This window comes from Megalobrama amblycephala, linkage group LG23 (genome assembly GCF_018812025.1).
Source record: "Megalobrama amblycephala isolate DHTTF-2021 linkage group LG23, ASM1881202v1, whole genome shotgun sequence".
NCBI lineage: Eukaryota > Metazoa > Chordata > Actinopteri > Cypriniformes > Xenocyprididae > Megalobrama > Megalobrama amblycephala.
In genome coordinates, this window is record NC_063066.1 from 8208743 (window position 1) to 8235604 (window position 26862).

Genomic DNA, 26862 nt, shown 5'->3' on the forward strand with positions numbered 1-26862 from the left:
TGATTTAGAAGATTTAAAACCCTTTAAAAACTTTTAAATGCAGATTGACCACCCAAATCAAGACTACATTGTATATCAGCTGGTATGTACAAGTGGGCAAGAGGTGGACAATATGAGCATGGGCTAATATGAGAAATTGTGTAAGTTATTTGTGTAGGCTATATAAAAGAACAAAGAAGCAAATTACAAAAACAATAGTAAATTAAAAATAATCTTTTTTCAGATACACTAGGTTTATTTAACATATAGCCTACATTTATTTAACATCTTTTGTTGTCTGATTAACATTAATGACAGACAGGTAGGCCTACTTAATTGGGCTGCTGAATGCATGGACGTAACTGACGCATATTCAGTTATTACCCACCTGTATACGTCCACTTAAGCCATAACCGACTGTATTCACGTTAGATACTACACACGATGGACATTTAGACATCTGTGTGCACGTGTATTTGACAATAGAGGGTATGCATCGACATCACTTTCCCGCCGAAAACGCGCTCCCTCAGCTGGACTGAGTGGCAAAAGAACGTGCTGCGTGACTGGATTTAACAGGGGAAACTGCGAAAACGCGAGTAAAACTAACGAATTACACTAAAGGTTGGAATTAAATGTGTTCCTTACAACTTGTCAAATAAACCTAATCCATGGATATTGACATGCAGCCTGGAGTTGTTTTATATATTTTATATAACGACAATATCGGTAGGTTTAAATCCGCGTAATCACTTATATCAATGTTATATCGTCATATTGTTCAGCCCTAAAACATATATAGTTTTATAGTATAGTTTTTGTCAGTGTTGTTTATTTAAAAACACCCAATTATGCAGAATGAGTTATCCATTTGCTTTTTTCCCTGTTGCTTTCTGCAGTTTTTAAATATATACCTCAGGGTTTGTGTCAAAGCTATTTGTACAGTCAGTCACAAAGCTCTTTCACGTTTTGGATGTGTTTTGTGTGTTTTTCGCAACATTCAGCGCCGCGCTGCGCCGCGACACGTCTTTCAAATTCGAACGCATTGTTTTATATTTTTTTCTGAGTCGTAGCTGGGCGCCGCAGACAGGCGCCGAATGTCGCCGCCGGTGTGCGTATAGCCTACTCATAGTTCTAAAATAATGCGTTCGAATTTTAAAGACATGGCGAGGCGCTGAGCTTCGCGTCCGGTGTGCGAGCCCCTTCAGTCTTTTGCCACTCAGTGGCCGTGAACGTAGTCGTAACGGTCGACAGTGACGTCACGTGCATACCCTCTATTCAGTCGGTGCGAGGAGAACTGTTCGCGCGCGCGACAGAGAGCGAGAGCGCTTCTGTTCACTAACTGCACGTAAATAACGAACTGTGTGATTGGATTGTAATTTTGTGCTACGACGATCATTTGGCTGTAAACTGAAATTATATTCAACCCGCGAAAAAGTGGCTAGTGGGAGTGGCTGTTTTACCCGCCACAGCTGAAATCTACCCGCAGTTGGCGGGTGTTAATGTCAAGCCCTGCATGTGACATATCTTTTAATTATTTTTTAATATAATTTTAATTTTTATAATAACCTTATTTAAATATACTTAAAATGAGTTTACAGAAGTGGCTGCACATAATAAACCCATGTAACTGAGCAAAGAAATCTGACACGGGTAGCCTATTAAAATGGTACGTTTCCGAGAATTGGATCTTTTTATATTTTATAATTTTGTAAAAAACACTTAAGTCAAAAACACATGAGGAGACCCGTTGAGATACTCGCATTCGGATGCGATTAGATTTCTCGGAAGACCATTGAGTAATTTGCTCTGGAATTTTTACAGAGGTTGTGTTAAAAACATGGATTCAGATTCAGACAGATTAAAATCTCAAGCAGGCCTATATCTGTCAAAACACAAATTTCTCTAACCTCTTCCAGGAAAACTAGTCAAATGGGGCTTTAGCACGCTCTTTAGTAATTACACTTTTAAGAACACACAAGAGGATCCGTTTACATTTGGATATTCTGCACATTCCTTCCTTACCTATAGGGAACTTCACCTCTGTGTCTGAATTAATGAAGTCCAGGGTTATATTGGCACACTGACATAATCTGTAGTCACATAATGTAGAATAAAGCCAGAAACAATTACATGCATGGATGACTCATAATGCGTTTATAATTCAAAATAATTTCATTACTCCCCTCCTTTTTTTTTTTTTTTTTTTTTTTTTTTTACATGATTTCACACTTCATTGTGCGGTATTAAATGATAACAATGGCACACATTAAATCCAATGTCTTTCTTCTCTCAATGTAACTATTATCATTATTAATATTAGCCAATTACTACATTGCCTCTGTTTTCTAATTTATAACAGCAGAGCTATTAATGGCCGTGCCAGCTGTTCTGTTATTTCACTGAAATCTGAAACTAATCCATTTTCCTCATAATGTCTTTTGTCACCTGTCTGCTAATTAGGAAGGCCATTATTCATTACCATGCAAAACCACGTGCGCTTTCACCAAAGTAGTAAGGCTTTTTTATTTCTCCCCCCTCCATTCCACATTTAGAGGTTCTCCTCTGGAACCTTTCAGGAGTTATTGCCCCTTGAAATACAATAAACCTAAATACCCCTGCTAACTTTAGTACCTGTCTGTGGAATCTCCAGACAATGACGGATGAAAGCTTCCCTATCAGAACAACTGAAGGAGCTTCCTGAGGTGCGCTTTCCACCCTGCACTGATAGACACTTTCATTAAGTCTCTGTCCATACATCTTTTGTCACTGGAAGACAGTGACAAAGAACCAAACTGATACAATATTCTCCTTTCTATTTCTGTGCCAGGCACTGAAACAACATATTGTACGTAGCCACTCATTAAGCAACCGACTAAATAATATACCGTGTCTCAAAATAGCTAAAGATTAATGAATATAATATTAGTATTACTTTCATCACATCTGATGCTTATGAGTATTGAAGTAATCACTGTTTTGATGCATTGAGATTCATTAAATGTTCTGGCTTATTTTGTGTTGAAGAGGCTTCAGTTTAATCATTGTTCCTGTGTGCACGGCCAGCAGTCAGGACCAAGGACGCTGATAAGGTTAATAACAAACTTGATGTGCTATTAGTGTCGTGTTTTCTGGCAGAGTCTAATGGAAAATGAGTAGCTTAATTTATCCGAAATCATGTTGGTAATTAGCTTCTTCATGACTAGGAATATCTGTAATGCAATATGTTCATAATGTTCGATTGTGCAGCTCTCTGTTGCAATTAATGTGTTTGGTAGAAGTGCATCACTCACAGAACTAAGACAGAAGCAATTACAACATGACAAGTTGAGATTCATTTGTGAAATTTTCCTGTTTTTTATACTCAGCAAGCTTTGTTTTATTGTTATTGTTCCTTTTTTCTTTCCTTTTGGAGATTTTTTTTTCACCTTTTCTCTTGATTTTCTTTCTTTTTAGGACCCGAGCACTGGTGGTGCGAGGTGGTGTGAGGACCTTATTGTAATTCTTTGGTCAATTATTCTTCTTCTCCGAAATAAATCACATTTTCGAGGGCATAAACATGCTCGAAAACTCGAAACTTTGCACATGCATCAGGAGTGGTGAAAAATTACGTATGATATGGGTTTCAGAATTAGGTGTCGCAAAATGGCTCGATGGCGCCACCTACAAAATTTCAATAGAGTGCCTCAGGGATGACGCATTTTTGTAGGCGAAACCCGGAAGCGAGTTAGCATTTTAGGACTTCCGGTTCCAACGCCGTAAAGTCTATGGGTTTTTTGAATGGGTTTTTGCTAAATCGCCTGAAATAAGGTCTGTGGTTAACAAAGCCTCTAAATACTTTCACGTTTTGAACTAAGACATAAAACACACCAGTTATAACCCACTTGTGATTTTTTAAACTTTTACTGTGTCTTAAAATCGCCGGTTGCTAACAAATTGCTAAAAGGGACTACTTCCTTTGGCGGGGACTTTAGACGTCATCATTAAAAATGGGACATTTGGACAGCATTTCTCATGAAAAAGTGGAAAAGTATTCATAACAGCACAGATCATAATCAGTGAACATGTTTTTAAATAAAGTTGTTTTCTAAATAAAGTTTGAGGAAGCTTGGTGGTGACGTCGTTGATCCGCGACCATGGTGTGCTGTAGTCCGTTTATAGCCTACTTCTAGCCTTTTATATCTGACGACTTTATTTAGGCTTCAAAATGTATAAATGTTGTGTTAACTTGTAAAGATTATCTTGATAGACAAAACGTGTAAGTGTCATAACCCTTTGTTAAACACAGAGCTTTTTTTCTGCGATTTTCCAAAAGTCTATGGGAACAATGCATAGGCTTTCACCCGTGCGGCGCTAACTTCCGGGTTGGCCTACAAAATCGCGTCATCCCTGGGGCACTCTATTAAGCGCCCTTCGTGCTATGTTTCATGTACAAGTATGAAATTTGGTAGACAGATGTAACAACCCAATACCTACAAAATCTGAAAACCCATCAGGAAGTCAGATATTATGACTTTTCTCTGCAAAATTTGGGCAGTTTTTGCCATTTCCAGACATTGTACTTTAACAAACTCCTCGTAGAGCTTTAATCAGATCAACATCATATTTGGTCAGTCTAATCTAAAGGCCTTTGCGACGTTAAATTGCGAAGATCTAGAGTTTTCGCTAAAGGGCGTGTCTGTGGCGGCCTGACAAAGCCATGAAACAGAAAGTTGTTGTAACTCGGGCTGGCATACAATGTCCGATCTGGGGTGCGTTTCCCAAAAGCATCGTTAGCTAACTAATATCGCAAGTTCCGTCGTTACTTACATAGTTCAACGATTTGGTGTTTCCCGAAAGCATCGTTCAAACGAACATTCGCAAACTGCATTGCAAACTTGTGTGGTTGGAACGACAACTCTCGAGCTGTGGTTAGAAGCATAGTTTCCTGTTTTTATGACATGTGGACTTAATAAATCCTTATCTTGAGCAAAATAAGCAAGCTGACATTAAGTATAATGTATATCTTTTATTTAGAATATATACAAATGTCATTTATATATTTTAGTTTGTCAAGAGATTTAAAGTACTGTTTTCGGAGAGTGTGCATGTGCGTACGTGCTCTAGTGTGTCAGAACAAGCATTTTATTTAATCTGGAAATAAAGCAAAATAAATGAGCAAAATGAGAATTAGTCCTCTAATGCCATATCCGAAATTTATAGCAAAAATTCTGGCATTAATTCGATCTCAAATGGATTCATTTAAAGAAGTTATTACTCACCACCTGGGTGACGTCATTCACCAGCGTGGTTGAACGACAGGTTTGCATGCCATGTTAAATTGCAAAGATCTAGAGTTTTCGCTGAAGGGCATGTCCATGGTGGCCTGACAAAGTTTAATGTTTTGCCTCAAAACAGGAAATTGTTGTAACTCAGGCATACAATGTCCAATCTGCCCCAAACTTCACATTTTGATAGAAGTCCTGGCATGAAAACATCTTCATGGCAATATTCAGTAATAGTCAAAGCGACATCAAATTGACATTTTTCTCCTATATTTGTCGCCCACTGCTTCCTAAGGGCATCGGGTGGTGGTGGCCTCATGTGCAAGGGCCCTTTCAATGCTGCTTGCAGCTTTAATTTTCTTTTCTTTCTTTCTTAACCCAAAGTAGCCTTTCTTCAAAGAAAAAAATATGTAACAAGTCTTATTCTGATTGAATAGTGTCTAATATTAATAATGGCTCAGGTGCAGACTTTCACTAAAGCATCATATTCATGCAGTTTGAAATTAAAGAAATCGAAATTAACTTCCTTAATACATGTTTCTGGTCTCATGATGATGCATCTGTACATGTTATTCTGGTTAAAATGTCTTTGAAATATTTAATCACAATGTAACTTGCTCTGAAGTCTCTTTGAAATGACTTTCATTATTATCAACCCCTTCCCTCCAACCATTATTCATGTAAAGATCATAATTTATTTCTGATGAGTAAAAACAAGTTCCAATTGTATATGTATTAATGTATATGTGTATTTATAATAAAACACATTTAAAATCATTCAACATAGAGCAGCCACAACAAAGAAACAATCCATCACTGGAAAATCGAAACCACATCCTTTATTCTCATAGTCTTTTTGCAAGATCACCTAAACTGATGGAGCAGATTTTGAATTAAACAGAGGGCGTGAAAGGTCCACTTTTTAATACATAAATATTTCCTCTTTATCTGCATAAGAATATTGGCGACAGTGCATTATTTAAATTATGGCAATATGTAAGCTGAGCTTTATAAAGTTTAAAAGTAAACAGCAAATACTTTCTCCATTAAATTCTCAAAACTAATTAGAGCAATGTATTTTCTCTTTATTATTATTATTTATTTATTTTTAAATAATAATATATAGATACATAAAGTTTAGAAAAAAAGATTGTGCCCTTTTAATACTAAAAAGAAGTTTATATGATTTTTAAAAACGAATTAATGTTCTCACAGTTTGTCAAGTCACCTTTATTTATATAGTGCTTTAAACAATACAGTTTAGCTGCGTCCGAAATCGTGTACTGTTGAGTAGATACAAAATTTGAATTTAAATTTACTTCACGTACTACATCCGCCATGTTCATCGTATGTGCACTTCAGAATCTCACCGGAAATAGTAAGTCGTCCGGGTAAACCTGTTTTTCAAATACTATGAATTCGGACATATTCTGTTTGTATGTTTTTCACGTACTATAAGTAGGCTATTTGATTTCGGATTCAGCTATTGTTTCAAAGCAGCTTCGCAGTAATAAACAGGAAATGTGAACATCAAATATAAGACAAATTCAAAGCAGCTCTACAGAAGACACTAGTGTCATTATTTAGCTCAATTCAGTTCAGTGCTGATTCACTTCAATAGCAGTGTCAATGTTGCAAAATTGATCAATCAGCTATAAAGCAGCTCTGCAGAAAACAGTGGTGATCATCCAGCTCAATTCAGTTCAATGTCAATTAAAATATTCTCTTGTTTTGTAATAATAATAATAATAGCTAATAAATAAATCAGTGCATTAAATATGGTTTCGACCATGTGAAGGTAAAACATCACTATCACATGTTGCGCTGCTGAGTCTGTGAGAGCCACCATTTAGAAAAGGGGATGCTATTGCTTCAACTCTAGTTTTGCTCAAAGGTTAAGTCTTGCTACTCTCAGAGAGAAAAGTTTCCTATAGCTTGATAACAGTTCCCTGGCAGCTCTCTAGTGGCATTACACAGTGTCTACACATCACCCACCACGCTACAGCCCTGTTCTTTTTGTGTTAATGGTGCCAAACAGATGACAGAAGTGTCACATTTCACATCACTTCCTTTCTCTCAGAGATGCTCTTGATAGAGGCAAAAAAGAGTCTGTCAACCTGAGAGTGTGATATTTGACAGATGCTTACAGTGGCTTGGATCACTACACTCTAAAAAATAAAACATTGGTTCAACAACAACAACAAAAAAAAATATGTTAACGTTTTCCACTAGAATTTTTAACTTAAGCCAATTGGGAGAATTACATTAATTCAAAGCAATATTTTGAGTTGATCCAACATAATGTTTTAAGTAAGGTGAAGATGTTTTTTTTGCCACAATAAAAACACATTTCTAAGTAACATGAACTTAATAATTGTCAACATGAATGCAACTATTTAAGTTGAACCAACATAATGTTTTAAGTAAGGTGAAGACGTTTTTTTGCCACAATAAAAACACATTTCTAAGTAAAATGAACTTAATAATTGTCAACATGAATGCAACTACTTAAAGGTCCCGTTTTTCTTGGTTTTTTGAAGCTTTGATTGTGTTTATAGTGTGCAATTTAACATGTGTTCATGTTTCGCGTGTAAAAAAACACAGTATTTTTCACATAATTTACTTATCTGTATACCGCTGTTTCCACTGTCATAAAAACGGGCTGATGACTTCCTTGTTCTATGAAGTCCCTCCTTCAGAAATACGTAACGAGTTCTGATTGTGCCAGCGGTTCCTGTGTTGTGATTCGACAGCAGTTTAGCGCATCTTGCCCGGAAAGGTCACGCCTCTTACCATAACGTGGAGATGCACGCGCTCAGTGTTATTGTAAACATGTCTTTAATTTTACCCTATCAATTTGAGCCGGAATCAGACCCGGTGATTGGACTGCGGGATGAAAATAACAGCGTTTCGATGACATGGCGACAAACACACTCTACAAACGCAACTCTTGTGTGTTCCTGTGGGCGGAGGTTAGTCAAAAAACTGTTTTAGTGACGTCATTAAAGAAGGAAGTAGAGGGATGTAGTCCAAACTGGCCGTTCGATGTAGGCGACTTCTGTTAAATAAAATATCTCGCTTGGCATTGAACTTTGAGCTTTAAAATTTTACAGATTTTATTTATACTCTAATAACAACATTACACACTAACTAAAGTTTGAAACATGGGATCACGAAGAACGGGACCTTTAAGTTGAACCAACATAATGTTTTAAGTAAGGTGAAGACGTTTTTTTGCCACAATAAAAACACATTTCTAAGTAAAATGAACTTAATAATTGTCAACATGAATGCAACTATTTAAGTTGATCCAACATAATGTTTTAAGTAAGGTGAAGATGTTTTTTTGCCACAATAAAAACACATTTCTAAGTAAAATGAACTTAATAATTGTCAACATGAATGCAACTATTTAAGTTGAACCAACATAATGTTTTAAGTAAGGTGAAGATGTTTTTTTGCCACAATAAAACACATTTCTAAGTAACATGAACTTAATAATTGTCAACATGAATGCAACTATTTAAGTTGATCCAACATAATGTTTTAAGTAAGGTGAAGATGTTTTTTTGCCACAATAAAAACACATTTCTAAGTAAAATGAACTTAATAATTGTCAACATGAATGCAACTATTTAAGTTGATCCAACATAATGTTTTAAGTAAGGTGAAGATGTTTTTTTGCCACAATAAAAACACATTTCTAAGTAAAATGAACTTAATAATTGTCAACATGAATGCAACTATTTAAGTTGATCCAACATAATGTTTTAAGTAAGGTGAAGACGTTTTTTTGCCACAATAAAAACACATTTCTAAGTAAAATGAACTTAATAATTGTCAACATGAATGCAACTATTTAACCCTTGTGCGGTCTTCGGGGTCTTTTTGACCCGCAAATGATGTTTGCTCAAATTAAAAAAAATGTTCTCTTTGTCCAAATGGCATGAGACTTTGTACGGTGGTTAACACTTTTAAGATCTACAAATAAAAAAAAAATTGGAGTGATATCTTGTTTTTATGTTAGTGTAAAAAATATTGTTACGTTCGTGGTTTTCAGAGACCCCGGGCAACAGAATGTAATTTTGTAACAATATAATATATTTTTTAAAAACCAATGTAATTTTACTTTGTTTATTAATGTTTTTTCTTGACATTTGTGCAGTTTTTGGAGGATTCCTGATATCTTTTAAATTTATATAAATAAATTAAAAAATATTTTTTGAAATAGGTTTTTATGCATGAACAGCTTTTTATGTAAAATTCACTTTATAAAAGGCCCAGATTTCTAACTTTGATTCATGTGGATAACATGGATAATTTGACATGGTTTAGTGTGAGATTTTTGCCCATCTTTTGAAAAATGCAGTTTTAAAAGTAAAAAAAATAACATTTTTACCAGTAGATGGCTGTAAAGCTCCACTATTTGCTATGTGCTAATTGAATGACTGAAAGATGTCTTTTCAAAAGTGTTTTTCAGTTGGATTCATATCTAAATGTTATGAAATCACAATTATAACAATAAAAATTACTTTGTCAAAGTTTAGCATTTTTTGTGCAGGGCAAAATCAGTTTTTCAATAATAATTTTATAATAAAATAATAAAATAAATAATTTTTATTTTTGTGTGTGCGCGCGTGTGTGTGAGCATGTCCATTTTGTATTGGGGATGTTTTTTGCATTTTTGGAAGTGTGCCACTTCATTTCTGTGTGTGTGTGTTGTGCGTTGTTTCTGATTTTGAGAATGGATTTTGTCCAGTTTCTAAGTGGGGTCTCTGTGGGTTACATTATTGATGATATTATTGAAAAAACTGATTTTTTTCAGTACAAAAAATGCTAAACTTTGACAAAAAGTAATTTTTATTGTTATAATTGTGATTTCATAACATTTAGATATGAATCCAACTGAAAAAAACTTGTAAAAAGACATCTTTCAGTCATTCAAATAGCACATAGCATATAATGGAGCATTACAGCCATCTACTGGTAAAAATGATAGTTTTTTTACTTTTATAACTGCATTTTCCAAAAGATGGGCAAAAATCTTACACTAAACCATGTCAAATTATCCATGTTATCCACATGAATCAAAGTTAGAAATCTGGGCCTTTTATAAAGTGAATTTTACATAAAAAGCTGCTTTTGCATAAAAACCTATTTAAAAAATATTTTTTAATTTATTTATATAAATTTAAAAGATATCACAAATCCTCCAAAAACTGTACAAATGTTGAGGAAAAACATTAATAAACAGAGTAAAATTACATTGGTTTTTAAAAAATATATTATATTGTTACAAAATTGCATTTTGTTGCCGGGGTCTTCAGAGACCCCGAAGACCACGAGTGCAGTCCCCAAACGAAGACCGCACAAGGGTTAAGTTGATCCAACATAATGTTTTAAGTAAGGTGAAGACGTTTTTTGGACACAATAAAAACACATTTCTAAGTAACATGAACTTAATAATTGTCAACATGAATGCAACTATTTAAGTTGATCCAACATAATGTTTTAAGTAAGGTGAAGACGTTTTTTTGCCACAATAAAAACACATTTCTAAGTAAAATTAACTTAATAATTGTCAACATGAATGCAACTATTTAAGTTGATCCAACATAATGTTTTAAGTAAGGTGAAGACGTTTTTTGGACACAATAAAAACACATTTCTAAGTAACATGAACTTAATAATTGTCAACATGAATGCAACTTTTTAAGTTGAACCAACATAATGTTTTAAGTAAGGTGAAGACGTTTTTTTGCCACAATAAAAACACATTTCTAAGTAAAATGAACTTAATAATTGTCAACATGAATGCAACTATTTAAGTTGATCCAACATAATGTTTTAAGTAAGGTGAAGACGTTTTTTTGCCACAATAAAAACACATTTCTAAGTAACATGAACTTAATAATTGTCAACATGAATGCAACTATTTAAGTTGATCCAACATAATGTTTTAAGTAAGGTGAAGACGCTTTTTGGACACAATAAAATGCATTTCTAAGTAACATGAACTTACCAAGCACCGCTTGTCACCATGATGGTAAATCTCCAAAAACCCACATTAAAAGAAACTCTTCTAAATTAGCATAATAAAACACTAATTACTGCTAAATCTCCCTTACCATTAATCTTGTGCAAAATACATTATATAACACTTAATTTTAGCATTTACTCTCCCTTTTAAGTGCCATGGGCAAAGCATGATGGGAAATATAAATCCCAGCCCAGTTTCACTTAAGTTCGTCTAAATTAAAAGAAGTGTTCATACAACTCAAAACAATGAAACACGTTTAAACGTCATCAGATTGTATTTTACATTAACAGAACTTAACAGAGATTAACTGAAAATGTTAAATGTTAAATTATGCCTTTTGATTCGATATACTATCATGACAAGTCATCCAAGCTCAATAAAATAACAATTACAAGTAAAAAGTCTAACAGCATTTCAGAACTTGATGTTTTATTTCACAACAATATATATATTTAAGTAATGACTAAAGGTCCCCTGAATTATTTTTTAGAGTGTACCTCAGCAACTAGCTAGCTAACCACTCCCATAGCACAGCCTTGTTAACTCTTTATTGTGACATGTCATTGTTCCAATAAATCACATCTAATTATGGTCTGTATCTGGTCTAAGCCTCCAAACAACTTCTGAGCTTGCTAAAGCTTTTTACTTTAATTGGATTTAGATCCAACAAGTCCAGGTGGTAGTCTTTCTGATCTACTTAGGATTCACAAGCCCTAGATTAGAGTTGAAGAAGATTTGTGTTTAGTCTTCATTTGTAAGGAAGAAGAATATTAGATAGAAAATGAATTAAAGAATAAATAAATATAAGAAAATTTAGCCTTAAATGAGCCATAAATTTATCAAATCATTTATTCCCTTATTTATTTCTTATTATCTTCCATATGTTTCTGTCTCACTTAAAAAAAATATTGTGAAAAAATAAAATTACATTATTGTGCCTTTATATCTCACAATGTGACTATTTCTCTTTTTTATATATATATATATATATATATATATATATATATATATATATATATATATATATATATATATATATCGATTACATTTTTTTATTGTCAATCTGAGGCAGAAACAAGTTTCACACCTGGTTATGTGGTCAAAATGGTTTCCACCAAACATTTAAATCTTATTATGGCCATAAGAAACAAGTGGTTATGTGAAATCATTTGTAACTTTTGCAGAAAAATGTGCACTTTCATTTTGAATGTCAGCATTAAGAATTCAACTGGTAAGTTTTCAATTTGCAACATGGGAACATTTCATAATGACAGAAAAACATTCGAGGCCCAGGAGACTTTTGAGTCAAATGAAAATACTCCAAAGCCATTAGCTTTCAAGCTTCTGTTTGTGTATGATTTATTGCCCTGAGACATAGATGCTTGAATTGTTTTCAGCTTTGACAAAGAACCAGTTTACAACTACAAACGCTTCAGCTGGAGAAATCATCAGTTGTGGAGAGATGTTACTTAGACAAATCTTTATATGGTTTTCATGAATCAGAATGCATAAAATGATGGTATTTGTAAAGCAGAATGTGTCATTTTATATTCTGTTATCATTGTAATATAAATATATTTCACTTATCAGGTAAACAAGGTTAGATAAAAATGTTAATGGAATTAAGTAGACCTATACATAACCACAGATGCACAGTATATCAAACACAAGATATGCTATCGTCAATGCCAGATGAATGCTATCTGTTAACATGCAGCCTGCATTGTGCTGGTGGAGCAATGTCCTCTGAAATCTAAGTATGATGGATGCTTTTGTGCTTTTTATGCTAGTTTTACCTTTAAAAGTCTTACAGTATATTTCAGCGCATGCACAGGGTCACCCTTATTCATTAATGCCAAGTGACAAGGTGATTTCAATGGCCACAGACACAGGAAAGATCTGAAACACTGGAAGGCAAAGCAGTGTGAGCAGCAGCAGCTTCCCTTTGTTAGACAGGCTGTAATCTGTCAGAGAGTGACAAACTCCTCAAGGCATAATAACTTTCCCCTTGAACCACAGACACAGACATTCTTTTAGATGTGTACATATGCTACTAATTCAAAGTGATCACGCAGATACAAAGTGGGCAGGATCACCAATATTATCTGAGGGAACTGAAGTCTTGAGACTCCTCACACCTGAGAACAGGCACTCAAATCATTTTTTTTATATATATATATATAATGCATTATTCTGTAGTGTTGATTTTTTTGGTGAGCAATTATCACGAGTAAAGTGCCTTTCTGTGGCACTAGTGCTGGAATTGTGTTTGCTCTGTTTTTGCCATCTAAATTCAGTTTGCAGTGAGATACCAGTGCAAACCTACATTTGTTTTACCCAGTGGAAATAAGGAAGACTGGAGCTAGATTTTACACATTTTACTCAAGTGAATATTTCTCAGGTAGTCCATTTTAGTAAACACGTACTTCAAAATCTTAAAAAAAAAAACAGAGGAACATTTCCATTGTTATTTCCAGAAAAGAAAAGAAAAGAAAAGAAAAGAAAAGAAATTTGACAGTTTTTAATACTGGATCACGTTGTTACATAGTAGGTACAATTGTTAAAAACAAAAACAACAAATATTGTAATTTTTAAATTTATACTACTATTAAATCTATACTACTGTGCAATAGTTTGGGGTGGGTAAGACTGTTTAAATGTTTTTGGGAAAAAAGTTTCTTATGCTCACCAAGACTGCATTTATATGATCAAAAATACAGTAATAACAGTGATATTGTAAAATATTATTACAATTTAAAATAACTGTTTTCTATTTTAATATAAAAGAAAATGTAATCCTAACTACATAAACCCTACCCTATAAAGTTATATTGATGTAAAAGCACCTAACCCTGGTTTTAAAGGGTTAGTTCACCAAAAAATTAAATTTCTGTCATTAATTACTCACCCTCATGTCGTTCCAAACCTGTAACAGCCTACGTTCATCTTTGGAACACAAATTAAGATATTTTTGATGAAATCCAAGAGGTTTTTTTATCCTCAATGGAAAGCAACAAAATTACCACAGAAAAGTAGAAAAGCAGTAAAAACATTGTTAAAAATAGTCCACGTGACTACAGTGGTTCAACCTTAATGTTGTGACGAGAATACTTTTTGTGCGCAAAAACAAAACAAAAATAACGACTTTATTCAACAAATTCGTCTCTCCTCTGTCATTCTCCTTTGCTATTTTCGATGCAGCTCTTCCAGGTTCTACGCCAGAAAGGCGACTCAGTGTTGGCCGTCGCCTGTTCACGTGAGCAGCAAGACGCATACGTGTGATGCTGATGCAGGAGGCGGCCAATAACGAGTCGGCGTTTGGACATAAACATGGAAGTGCTGAACTGCGTTCACCAGAGGTGTAAAGAGTACCTGAAAACCATACTTGAGTAAAAGTACAGATACCTTACATTGAAAATGACTCCAATTCCAATACAACTTGAGTAAAAGTCTTAAAGTATCTGATTTTAACAGTACTTAAGTATTTTACTCATGCTGAATGTAGGCTCAGAGATGCACTAGTCCTGAAAGACATGCCAGTGAAAATAAGAAACAACTGATTTGTAAGATGAGAAATCAAGTTTATTTTCAAAAAATAAAATAAAATAAAACTGAACACCTCAATGTTGCAATAAATCAAGGTCGACACAACAACCTTTTAAACATTTATAAACTCTCAAGTCTCAGTTGAGCTCAAGTGCACAGAAAGGCCATAAGTAAACCAAAGGTCTTGTCAATATAGCGGATAAATAAAACAATGTTAAGTAAAATTAAATAGTCAATGTCTACTGTATGTGCTGGTTTGAGCCTTATCACCAGCTGCAGTCATTTCCTCATCTACTATATAAAACACCTGCGATCAGCAACTATACCTGCTAATGCGCTCACGTTCACGTAAATATCCTTGTTGACAAGTTTTGGGTGAGTAAAGGCAAAACGTACAAGATATAGTACCTTCAATGCCCTTAGATGACAATAATGCTTCTTTATATCAGTAACACACTCCTGCAGAAATCATTAGATGCCGTGAAAAATGTAATTTGTAATTGCATTACTCATCACAAATGTAGTGGAGTAAAAAGTACATTTACTTGCTCAAAAGTGTAGTCAAGTAGAGAGTAAAAGTTGCCAATATCTTTGATACTCAGTACAACTACAAAGTAGCCAAAAAGAGTAACTAATTACATTTACTCAAGTACTTTACACCTCTGGCGTTCACTGTGTCAACTGCATAGGAGAATGGCAGGGTAGAGATTAATTTGTTGAATAAAGTTGTTATTTTTGTTTTGTTTTTGCACACAAAAAGTATTCACGTCGCTTCATAACAGTGAGAATGAACCACTGTAGTTACGTTGACTATTTTTACAATGTTTTTAGTACTTTTCTGGACCTTGAATGTGGTAATTTCATTGCTTTCCATTGAGGGTTAAAAAACGTGCTGAAGATGAAGGTCTCACGAGTTAGAACGACATGAGAGTGAGTAATTAATGACAGAAATTTCATTTTTGCGTGAACTAACCCTTTAAGTCTAAACTTATATTGTAAACTTGCCCCTCAAAACTGATTAATTTGATTAATTAATTGATTGATTGGAATGTTGTTCAAGGATTTTGATCTGGGAACATGTTGCATTTGGTGAAACTAGTTTCTACGAAGTGCAATGCATCTCAGTGTGTTTGTGTTTGTGTTGATGTAACAACCCATTAGGTGGGTGCAGCCCTGACTCTGGAGATAAGTTCTATCAGGCGGCCTAATCACTGGGAAGTGTTTAATTAATTGAGGATTCTCAGCTGGCTGAGCAGCCAGTCTGCTTTTATCTCCTGTTTGTGAAAGGCTCATAACTCAAACTCTTCTCTGTGCTTCATTCAACTCTCTGCAGGAGGTTGTGCTTGTATTTTAAAGGGGACCTATTATGCCCCTTTTTACAAGATGTAAAGGGTGTACTCACACTATAGGCGCTCTGAACCGTGCCCGAGCGCGTTTGACCCCCAAAACCCGGTCCGTTTGACAAGTGTGATCGCTCCGTTCCCTGCACGGGCGCGGTCGATTTAGCCGTCCCTGGCCCGGTTGGAAAAGGTGGGCCAGAGCACGGTTTGGTTGGGCTCGAGCGCGGTTCGCATGCAGTGTGAGCACTAACCGTGCTGGAGCACGGAACCGCTACTACTTTGTGTAATAATCCTCTGATATGTGCAAATGAAAATCGCTGCGCTTTCCAGAAGAGGGCGGAGGCTGTACAGCTTGTGCCTCAGATACTCTGGCAAAAAAAATAAAACATCTGTTTGGTTTTGATTATCGTCTCTATTACGACCACACTCATGTGACATTGCAGCTCTTCATCCTCATAAAAATGTATTATCTTTTTAAAGCCATATCAGTCTAAACTTCTGATATATGGTTTTCTGAGTGCACACACCAGAAACATATATATATATATATTTTATATAATTTTTATATAATTTAATTTATATATATATATATAATTTGCTGTTAATATGAATCAACCAACAAAAGAAAAACAGAAAATCACTCACTGCTCTTGACTTTAGTAGCTTTAATAAGAATGAATTTCTAACTTGAATGCTGCTGTTAAATGGCGAGGAGATAAACATGGCGGACTGTGTAGAGCTCGCTCAGGGCGGGGTCTGTGCTAATAGGGCAGAGTCTGTCAGCTGTCATGGGCGGGGCCTGTGCAGTGTGACGTCACATTTCATAGAAACTGCAAATGGCTTAATCTGAAACACTTTGCTTATGATTTATGGTGATTTTAAAAAAGGAGAGGGTGGATTTTTACCATTATAGGGTGGATGTGTACACACACTGCCGACACACATTTATGTTCAAGCACCATGTTTTTTCCCCTTTAAAGCTGTTTCATCAGGAACCTGATTGTTTATCTAACCAATAATGGAAATGCTCAGATTTTGTGATGCATACAGATGGTTGCTCATAGTTTTGGGTTTGCATTTATATACATTGAAAAACAGGGTGCTAATGATTCTAATGGGCTATTGCCAAATTCAAAATAAAACAAAATAACAAATAATATATTAATTAGGGGTATATCCAGTACGTACTATATTCAGCACAATAAACTATGCTGTCTGGTATTAAATGTTTAAGTGTGAGGAATCATCATTCAGTTTATCTCCATTTTTGTAAAAGAAAATATATCAAAATATCATTTTAGTTTAATATGTAGAGACAATTTAAGCAATTCACAGGCTGAATCCCCTGTGGCACAAAAAAAAAAAAAAAAAACATGTCAGCACAAAACATTTGCTGGGAGTTTATATTCCCTGTTCCCTGCCAGCGTATACTCTGTGGGTTGCTATATCCGATCTGCTGTAGCCAAAGTTGAGATAGTGTTTCTGTGGACTCTCTTTTGGTGGATTAGCAATGCTCTTTCTCTGTAATGGAAACTGAGGATGGTGCTAGTATGGTCAGTTTAGTGAGTTTGGATTAGTTTTGCTGAACAAGCTGATCTGTCACTTTGAGAAAATACTTTTTCATGGCTTGAGAAACGCACAGAAAACAGCGCTGTGTTGAAGGCAGTCAGTGATATGCACCTGGGAAAAGTTTATGTGCGGTAATGGTGTTGTCAGTGGATAAAGATTTGAGATGGCAATGTTAAAGTCCCAGATTCAAACTCTGGAAGTTAAAATCTAAATTGAATTTTAAATTAATTTCATTCTTACCCAGCTTAAATTACCTGCTTTATAAATAATACATGGTTTTCAAACTGAATTGCTTCTTATTCTTTCTTCTTCATTATAGGCTAGTTTATGGTTTTGCCTGAGGAAGCTTATCTCTAATGATTTCAATTTGCCTTTGAAAATAAACAGCAAATCCTCATAATAAATCCTCATATTGCTGGCAAAATGAGTTTGTAAGTTTCTAAATGTAGTAAATCATTTTGTCCACTTAAGAATATGTTCATGATAAAATTATTTTTTGACCAACAATATTTTTGTGACCATGAGCAGGATTATAGAGCCACCTGCTGGATATAGTGAATCATTACAAGTGAGTTATCCTAGGTTTTTTAGCGCCCAATTTTTGTTTTATTTTATTATTTTATGAGATAAAGTCGAAATTATTAGACAAAAAGTCAAAATTATGAAATCATAAACAGTCGAAATTCTGACATACTAATTCATGATTATGAGATAAAGTCAAAGTTGACCAATTATGAGTTAAAAAGTCATAATTATGTTATAAAACGTTTTGAAAAAATTTGATGAATGTCATTTCATTTTTTATCTTTTATCTTCGTATGGCATAATTTCAACATTTTCTTCATAATTATTACTTAGTATGTTGATATTAATATTGAAACATTACTTCTTAATGTTTTTGAAAGAAGTCTCTTATGCTCTTATATTTAATAATAAATACAGAAAAAACAATAATATTGTGAAATATTATTACAATTTAAAATTATGGTTTTCTATTTTACTATAGTTTAAAATATAATTTATTTCTGTGATGGTTAAGCTGAATTTTCAGCATCATTACTCCAGTCTTCAGTGTCACATGATCCTTCAGAAATCATTGTAATATGCTGATTTATTATCAATGTTGGAAACAGTTGTGCTGCTTAATATTATTTTATAACCTGTGATACTTTTTCAGGATTATTTGATGAATAAAAAGTTAAATAATATCAGCATTTATTTAAAATAGAAATCTTTTGTAACAATATACACCGTTCAAAAGTTTGGGGTCAGTAATTTTTTTTTTCTTTGAAAGAAATTAATACTTTTATTCAGCACAGATGTGTTAAATTGATAAAAAGTGATAGTAAAGATTTATATTGTTAGAAAAGATTTATATTTTGAATAAATGCTGTTCTTTTTAACCTTTTATTCATCGATGAATCCTGAAAAATTTATCACAGGTTCCAAAAAAATATTAAGCAACACAACTGTTTCCAACACTGATAATAAATCAGCATATTAGAATGATTTCTGAAGGATCATGTAACACTGAAGACTGGAGTAATGATGCTGAAAATACAGCTTTGCATCACAGAAATAAATGATATTTTAACGTATATTAAAATAGAAAACCATAATTTTAAATTTAATAATATTTCACAATATTATTGTTTTTTCTGTATTTATTATGAAATAAATAGAGACTTTATATATATATATATATATATATATATATATATATATATATATATATATATATATATATCAGTCAAAAGTTTGGAAACATTACTATTTTTAATGTTTTTGAACAAAGTCTCTATAAAACGTTATATATATATTGTGGCGGAAATAGGCTTCCAAAGTTTCCAACCGTTGGTCAGACGCTAAAATAGCAAGAAAATAATAATAATAATAATAATAATAATAAACTCGTGATTCTTCTTTAATGTATATATTGGTGGCTGGTAAACAAGTGTCGTGATTACCTCGCTGACCAAGCTCGTTTCAGTTTCACAGACAGAGAACAAATCAAAACATTAAACTTGGACTTCCTTGTTTATTACGTGTGCCGAGTGAAGCTCAATCCGCAGACTGACGGGTGGCTCGTAGCGCTGCTGTTGCACTCATAAAAAAGCACAACCAAACGAAACCAATAAAAATACAATTTATCTATGTCAACATAACGTTAATTAATATTTAAAAGAAAATAAAACGTCTGTACCCTTTAAAAAAAAATAAAAAAAATAGACACATCTACTGTATCTGTCCCCCATTTAGATGATGGTACATTCCGCCGAGAAGCTATTTCCCGCACCTCCTTCCGAATGGATGAGCCTTTGAAAAACTTCACGGAGAGACAATGAAGTCAACATCAGTTCACGACATTTTTATTATATCTTTATTTCTTTTCTCACAGATTGTTCGAGGGGTAAGATTAAAGTACCAGAATCATCTATCCTTCATTATAAAGTTTATTACGCTGTTTTGAGAGCTGTTTCACTTCTGTGTCACGCTTTACTCATTACTACCTATGTTTGCAGCTGGAGGATTGCAGAAGTGGGATGTATCCACCTAAAGGACCAACGTACTGCTGTTACTCTCTTCATATGTCCAATTATTTGTGCTCTTACATTACGTATAACGTACATTGTGATCTGGACTATATGCAGATTTAATCAAATGTTCATCTTCTCTTGTGATTTATCTAGGTTTAAAGGTAATGTGACCTGGTACACTGTAAATCTCGATTTACCCCCGAGTGAGAGATGGACGCAAGTGATCAAAGATAAAAACTCAGAGGTAGGTGTCTCCTTATTAATGCATGACCTTTGTTTCTGTCAGTATTTTCATTTCTCAGTGTTTTTGATACTGATTCTCCGATGTCTGGAGGATGCATGTGTCCTGTCTTTTTTAGTTAAACTTTGATTGTTTTTACATTAATCGTGTTGATTTTTCAGTTGATCACAATGGTACAGACAATAAAAGACATGGCCAAGGGCTTTTTCCATGGAAAACTTATTGATTTAGTGGACGAGGAGCTGGTAAGCAATTAAATGTATGAACAAACTCAGACATCTTTAAAAACGCTCTTTGGATATTTTGATTGCGTATAGATATTGATATTTTATGATTTATTTTGTCACCATTTCATAGCCATTGATTGTGGACACACTTCCACACCCTTTCAATGAAGAAATGAAGGGAATAGCAGCAGTTTCTGGCATCCCTCTGGGTGAGATTTTTCTCTTTTGTAATTGTTTTTATTATTCTTTAGATTATATTTGTTATATAATAATTGGGAGGTGACACAAAACTATATACAATACAAATACAATATACAATATAAAATCAAAGAACAAACAATAACACACAAACAACATGGTGCTGTCCATCAAAACAAAGTCGCTCACTAATTTTGCTAATAAAAGTGCCCCAATTTTAATCTATGATTTTTATTTATTTCATGTGACCCTCTAGGTGAGATTACGCTGTTCAATATATTTTATGAGGTTTTCACTGTTTGCACGTCACTTGTTGCAGAAGATTTTAACGGTGAGAAGATATTTCTATGTTTTTGATCAAATTAAATTACACATTTTAGGTGTTTTATTGTGTATTTTCTTTTTTCAGGAAATATTTATCATGCCAGGAATTTGGACTTTGGACTGTTTATGGGGTAGGATGTGATTATTTGCCAGATATTGGGGAACACGTTGAATTGTAACATGTATACGCTCTTCTTATAAAGAATATTGTGTTTTTCATGAAGGTGGGATCGACAGAATAAAACATGGACTTTAACAGAGAAGCTTAAACCTCTTGTGGTGAATGTCAATTTCCAAAGGAATAACAAAACTGTGTTTAAATCAACAAACTTTGCTGGATATGTTGGCATGCTCACTGGAATTAGACCTGTAAGTAAATAAACATTAAAAAAAAAGATTGTTTAAAGGTTGTTTAAATGTAAAGCAAGTAATTGTTTTACCTGTTTAGGGTGAACTGACCCTAACAATGAATGAGCGTTTCAACTTTGATGGGGGTTACGTAGGTAAGATTTATTAAATTGATCTTGACAAATGAAATTTAAGTGACAGATGTATTAAACAGTTCTACTTGGACATCATTTTTTTTTAAAGAACTAACAATATACAACAGTATTAATTTTTTCTTGATTAGCTACAAATCATGGGTTCAGCTATGTTCTTGATGGTTGACTGGTTAGATAACATGATGAACTCTCACAGGGATTCTGGAATGGATTTTTGGCCAAAGAGATGGAATGTGGATGGGATTTCTTACTCGCAAAGTCCTGGAAAATGCTACAAGGTAAAAAAAAAAAAAAAAAAAAAACAACACTACCATAACATGAAAGTGCAACTTCCTTGATTTCGCTGTCATGACTAAAAGCCACATAGTTCTCAGTCACACACTTTTTTTGTAATAACAAAATAGCTTCATCAGATCAAGAGAAATTTATACAGTAGTGGCCAGCCTATGAAAATTGACATCTTCACCCTTTATTCAAATGTCATAAATTATGATGTTTATGATAAATTATGAACCCATGCAAAAAATATTAATAACTTATGTTGTAGTCACTGGATGCCTTTTGCTGTGGAGCTTTTGTTATCATAGTAAAATGTGTGTGTATATAATATAATATAATATAATATAATATAATATAATATAATATATATGTGTGTGTGTGTGTATGTATGTATGTATGTATGTGTGTATGTATGTATGTATGTATGTGTGTATATATATATATATATATATATATATATATATATATATATATATATATATATATATATATATATATATATATATATATATATATATATATATATATATACCTCATGCACTACCATTCAAAAGTTTGGAAACATTACTATTTTTAATGTTTTCGAAAGAAGTCTCTTCTACTCATCAAGCCTGCATTTATTTAATCAAAAATACAGAAAAAAAAATTAATATTGTAAAATATTATTACAATTTAAAATAATGGTTTTCTATTGTAATATACGTTAAAATATAATTTATGTCTGTGATGTAAAGCTGAATTTTCAGCATCATTAAATCCAGTCTTCAGTGTCACGTGATCCTTCAGAAATCATTCTAATATGCTGATTTATTACAAATGTTGTGCGCGTGTCGTTTATAACGTGACTTTTTTTCAGGATTCTTTGGTGAATAAAAAGTAAAAAGAGCAGCATTTATTTAAATTAAATCTTTTTTCAGTATTTTTTTTTTCTTTTTTTGGAAGAAATTAATACTTTTTTTCAGCAATGATGTGTTAAATTGATAAAAAGTGATAGTAAAGATTTTTATTGTTAGAAAATATTTCTATTTTGAATAAATGCTGTTCTTTTTGACGATTTATTCATCAATGAATCCTGAAAAAAAGTATCACGGTTTCCAAAAGATATTAAGCAACACAACAGTTTCCAACTTTGATAATAACTGAGTATCAAATCAGCATATTAGAATGATTTCTGAAGGATTATGTGACACAAAAGACTGGAGTAATGGCTGATGAAAATTCAGCTTTGCATTACAGAAAAAAAATATATCTTAAAATAGAAAACCATTATTTTAAATTGTAGTAATATTGCACAATATTAATGTTTTTTTTCTGTATTGTTGATCAAATAAATGCAGGCATAAGAGACTTCTTTCAAAAACATTAAAAATAGTAATGTTTCCAAACTTTTGAATGGTAGTGTGTGTGTATATATGTGTGTGTAGCTTATAATCGAAGTAAAAACTGGACAAAAGTAATCAGTCATCTTTTTTTTTTTTTTTTTAAATGCTTGCAGTTACGAGGATGCCAAAGCCCAGCTCTCTCTGACGAAACTTCTTGCACCAGCTTACTTCATCTTGGGTGGTAACCGAACGGGTCAGGGATGTGTGATAACCAGGACTAGAATAAACACGTTGGACATCTGGGAGTGAGTAAATCATATCTTACAGAAGTATCACCTTTCTGTGATCGTTTAAAACTGCCCTCTGAATTTGTTGTTATTGGTGATGTTTAAGACTTGATAAGAATCTTGGGAGATGGTACGTCCTGGAAACGAACTATGATCACTGGGAAAAGCCTATGATCTTAGATGACCGCAGAACACCAGCAATGAAGTGCATGAATCAAACCACACAAGCGGTATGTAAAATTGTGTGTTCGAAATCAAATGGCTTAGTTTACAAGCATTTTTAAAATGGGCTTAAGTAGTAATTGAAGTAACTGAAAATTCATGAAGACATTTTATAATGTACAACAAATTGTAATTTCCACAGAATATTTCTCTGTCATCAATATATGATGTTCTGTCAACAAAACCAGTTCTTAATAAGGTAAGTCTGTCTTTCAAATGAATTAACAAAAGCCTCAAACTGTACAGACATGGTCAAAAGTTTACGTACACCTTGCAGAATCTGCAAAATGTTCATTATTTTAACAAAATAGGAGGATCATACAAAATGCATTAGTACTGTCCTGAATAAGACATTTTACATAAAAGATGTTAATAGTCCACAAGACAAAATAAAAGTTGAAAATGTGGGCGTGGGGGTTTACACTGGCATACACTGCAAGGTGTATGTAAACTTTTGGCCAAGATTGTATATGCTTTTTATTTAATTTTATTTTATGTATGAGTAAGAGTGTGTTTGTTTGATCACATTTCTGCACCAAATGGTCAAATATTGTAAATATAAAGTGATAACGAAGCCATGTTCTGTCCTGTTTTTACAGTTGACAACCTACACCTCATTGATGGAAGTATCAACTGGAACTCTGGAGTCTTATATCAGAGACTGTCCAAATCCATGTACGCCGTGGTGATCTGCCATCACCTCTGAATGAGCCGAGACATATGGAATACTGTTCTCCATCTGTTAATACAGGGCCAATGTACATACACAGGAAGGAGCATATTAAAAATAACTGGTTGCAATTCTACCTCTGAACTTTGTTCTCATAGACACGTCTGTTGTAACTGCTTTATTATAACTTTATATTATAACTATAATTATGACTGCTTCATCACTGCAACACATTGTGAAAAGCATAAAAGTTACTGTTGTAAACTTTGAGTAACCACACAGTTTAAATGGAAATGTTTGTGTATGCTCTTTGATCTGTGTGTGCATGGGTAATTTAATTTCAATAATTGTTGCCTTTTTCTATAAGGAAATCTATTTTTCTGAAATCCTTGATTCCTAAGAGTATTTTTATTGTTTTGTAATTTATAGTTGTAGGTGTTTCTTTCTGAGATTGTGCTAAATATGCAATTACGGTATGAGAATAAGCATTATTTTCACAGAGTGTTGAATTAGATTTTTCGGTAACACTTTAAAATACGGGTGCACTAACATGCGTTAATTCATGCTTAACTGTTAATGTATGACTCATGAAGAACTAAACCATTAATTAATGATTACTGCATCAGCAACTAATAAAGAGTCTATATGATTAATAGATTAAGTAATATATGAATTGCTGTTAATTAAATGTGATATTATGTATTCATTAATAATATATTTTATTAATTAAAAGTGTAAATTAATGTGTTAATTACCACAATGGGTTGAAGCCATGCACTTCAACTTCCAGTTGTCTGCTTTAATTAATCATTATCTAATGATTTAAAATTGTATCGAAACAATGGCGGACTGTCTGTTTACAGCTCACTCAGGGCGGGTCTATGTTAAAACTACAGTGTCCGTCAACAGTCGTGGGAGGGGCCTGTGCAAATTTACGTCACTTTGCCAAGAATATGTGAAGGGCTTGATCTGACAAAGTGCTTAGTGATTTGTGGGGATTAAAAAGAAAGCACTGGGTGGATTTTTATAATTATAGGGTGGTTGTGTACACACACTGACAACACACATTTGTGTCCAAACACCATGTAAAAGTGAATTTTGCATCCGATGTTCCCTTTTTTAGCAAACTAACTTTAAAATCAACGGGCAGTCTGAACTCTAAGCGCGCTGCAGTTCTATTCTTCACCACAGATTTACAGTGGGAAAACTGGGGGGCGCTGTAGAGCTGGGGAGGGTTCATTTTTAATATCTTACTAATTTTATGACTTATATTACGGAAGAGGATTAGGGCCAAGCAATAATATAAAAATAAAACCATCTCGAGATTAAAGTTGCTAAATTTCGAGAAAAAACTTGAGATAAAATGTTGAGAATAAAGTCATTAAATTACGAGAAAAAAGTCGAGATAAAATGTTGAGAATAAAGTCATTAAATTACGAGAAAAAAGTCGAGATAAAATGTTGAGAATAAAGTCATTAAATTTCGAGAAAAAAGTCGAGATAAAATGTTGAGAATAAAGTCATTAAATTACGAGAAAAAAGTCGTTAAATTATGAGAACAAAGTCGAGATAAAATGTTGAGAATAAACTCGTTAAATTACGAGAAAAAACTCGTTAAATTTCAAGAAAAAAGTCGAGATAAAATGTTGAGAATAAAATCATTAAATTACGAGAAAAAAGTCGTTAAATTACGAGAACAAATTCGTTAAATTATGAGAAAAATGTTAAATTTCGAGAAAAAAGTCGAGATAAAATGTTGAGAATAAACGCATTAAATTATGAGAATAAACTCATTAAAGTATGAGAATAAAGTCATTAAATTACGAGAAAAAAGTCGTTAAATTATGAGAACAAATTCGTAATTTAACGAATTTGTTCTCGTAATTTAACGACTTTTTTCTCATAATTTAACGAATTTGTTCTCTTAATTTAACGACTTTTTCTCGTAATTTAATTACTTTGTTCTCAACATTTTATCTCCACTTTTTTCTCGAAATTTAACGAGTTTTTTTCTCGTAATTTAATGACTTTATTCTCAACATTTTATCTCGACATTTTTCTCGAAATTTAACGAGTTTTTTCTCGTAATTTAACGAGTTTATTCTCAACATTTTATTTCGACTTTTTTCTCGAAATTTAACAACTTTAATCTCGAGATGGTTTTATATTTTTATTATTGCTTGGCCCTAATCCTCTTCCGTAATATATAAAGAATCAAAAAATATTTATTGCAGAATGCTGAACACATTTACAATTTATTACAATTGATTCAGCTTATATATAGAGGGGTCTATGTTTGGATGAATATTTTGGTG

The 26862-nt window shown here is 33.3% G+C and overlaps 1 protein-coding gene across 1 annotated transcript; it reads left to right on the forward strand.

Moving 5' to 3' along the window:
* The first annotated feature begins 19963 nt into the window (after positions 1 to 19963).
* asah1a (N-acylsphingosine amidohydrolase (acid ceramidase) 1a) lies at positions 19964 to 25213 on the forward strand. The gene is made up of 14 exons (XM_048176945.1): positions 19964 to 20148; positions 20261 to 20304; positions 20429 to 20519; positions 20678 to 20761; positions 20874 to 20952; positions 21198 to 21272; positions 21351 to 21396; positions 21490 to 21634; positions 21714 to 21768; positions 21965 to 22046; positions 23543 to 23674; positions 23763 to 23886; positions 24021 to 24077; positions 24478 to 25213. The coding sequence occupies exons 1-14, from the start codon at positions 20080 to 20082 to the stop codon at positions 24565 to 24567; spliced, it is 1173 nt and encodes a 390-aa protein (XP_048032902.1). The 5' UTR covers positions 19964 to 20079; the 3' UTR covers positions 24568 to 25213.
* Positions 25214 to 26862: the final 1649 nt, after the last annotated feature.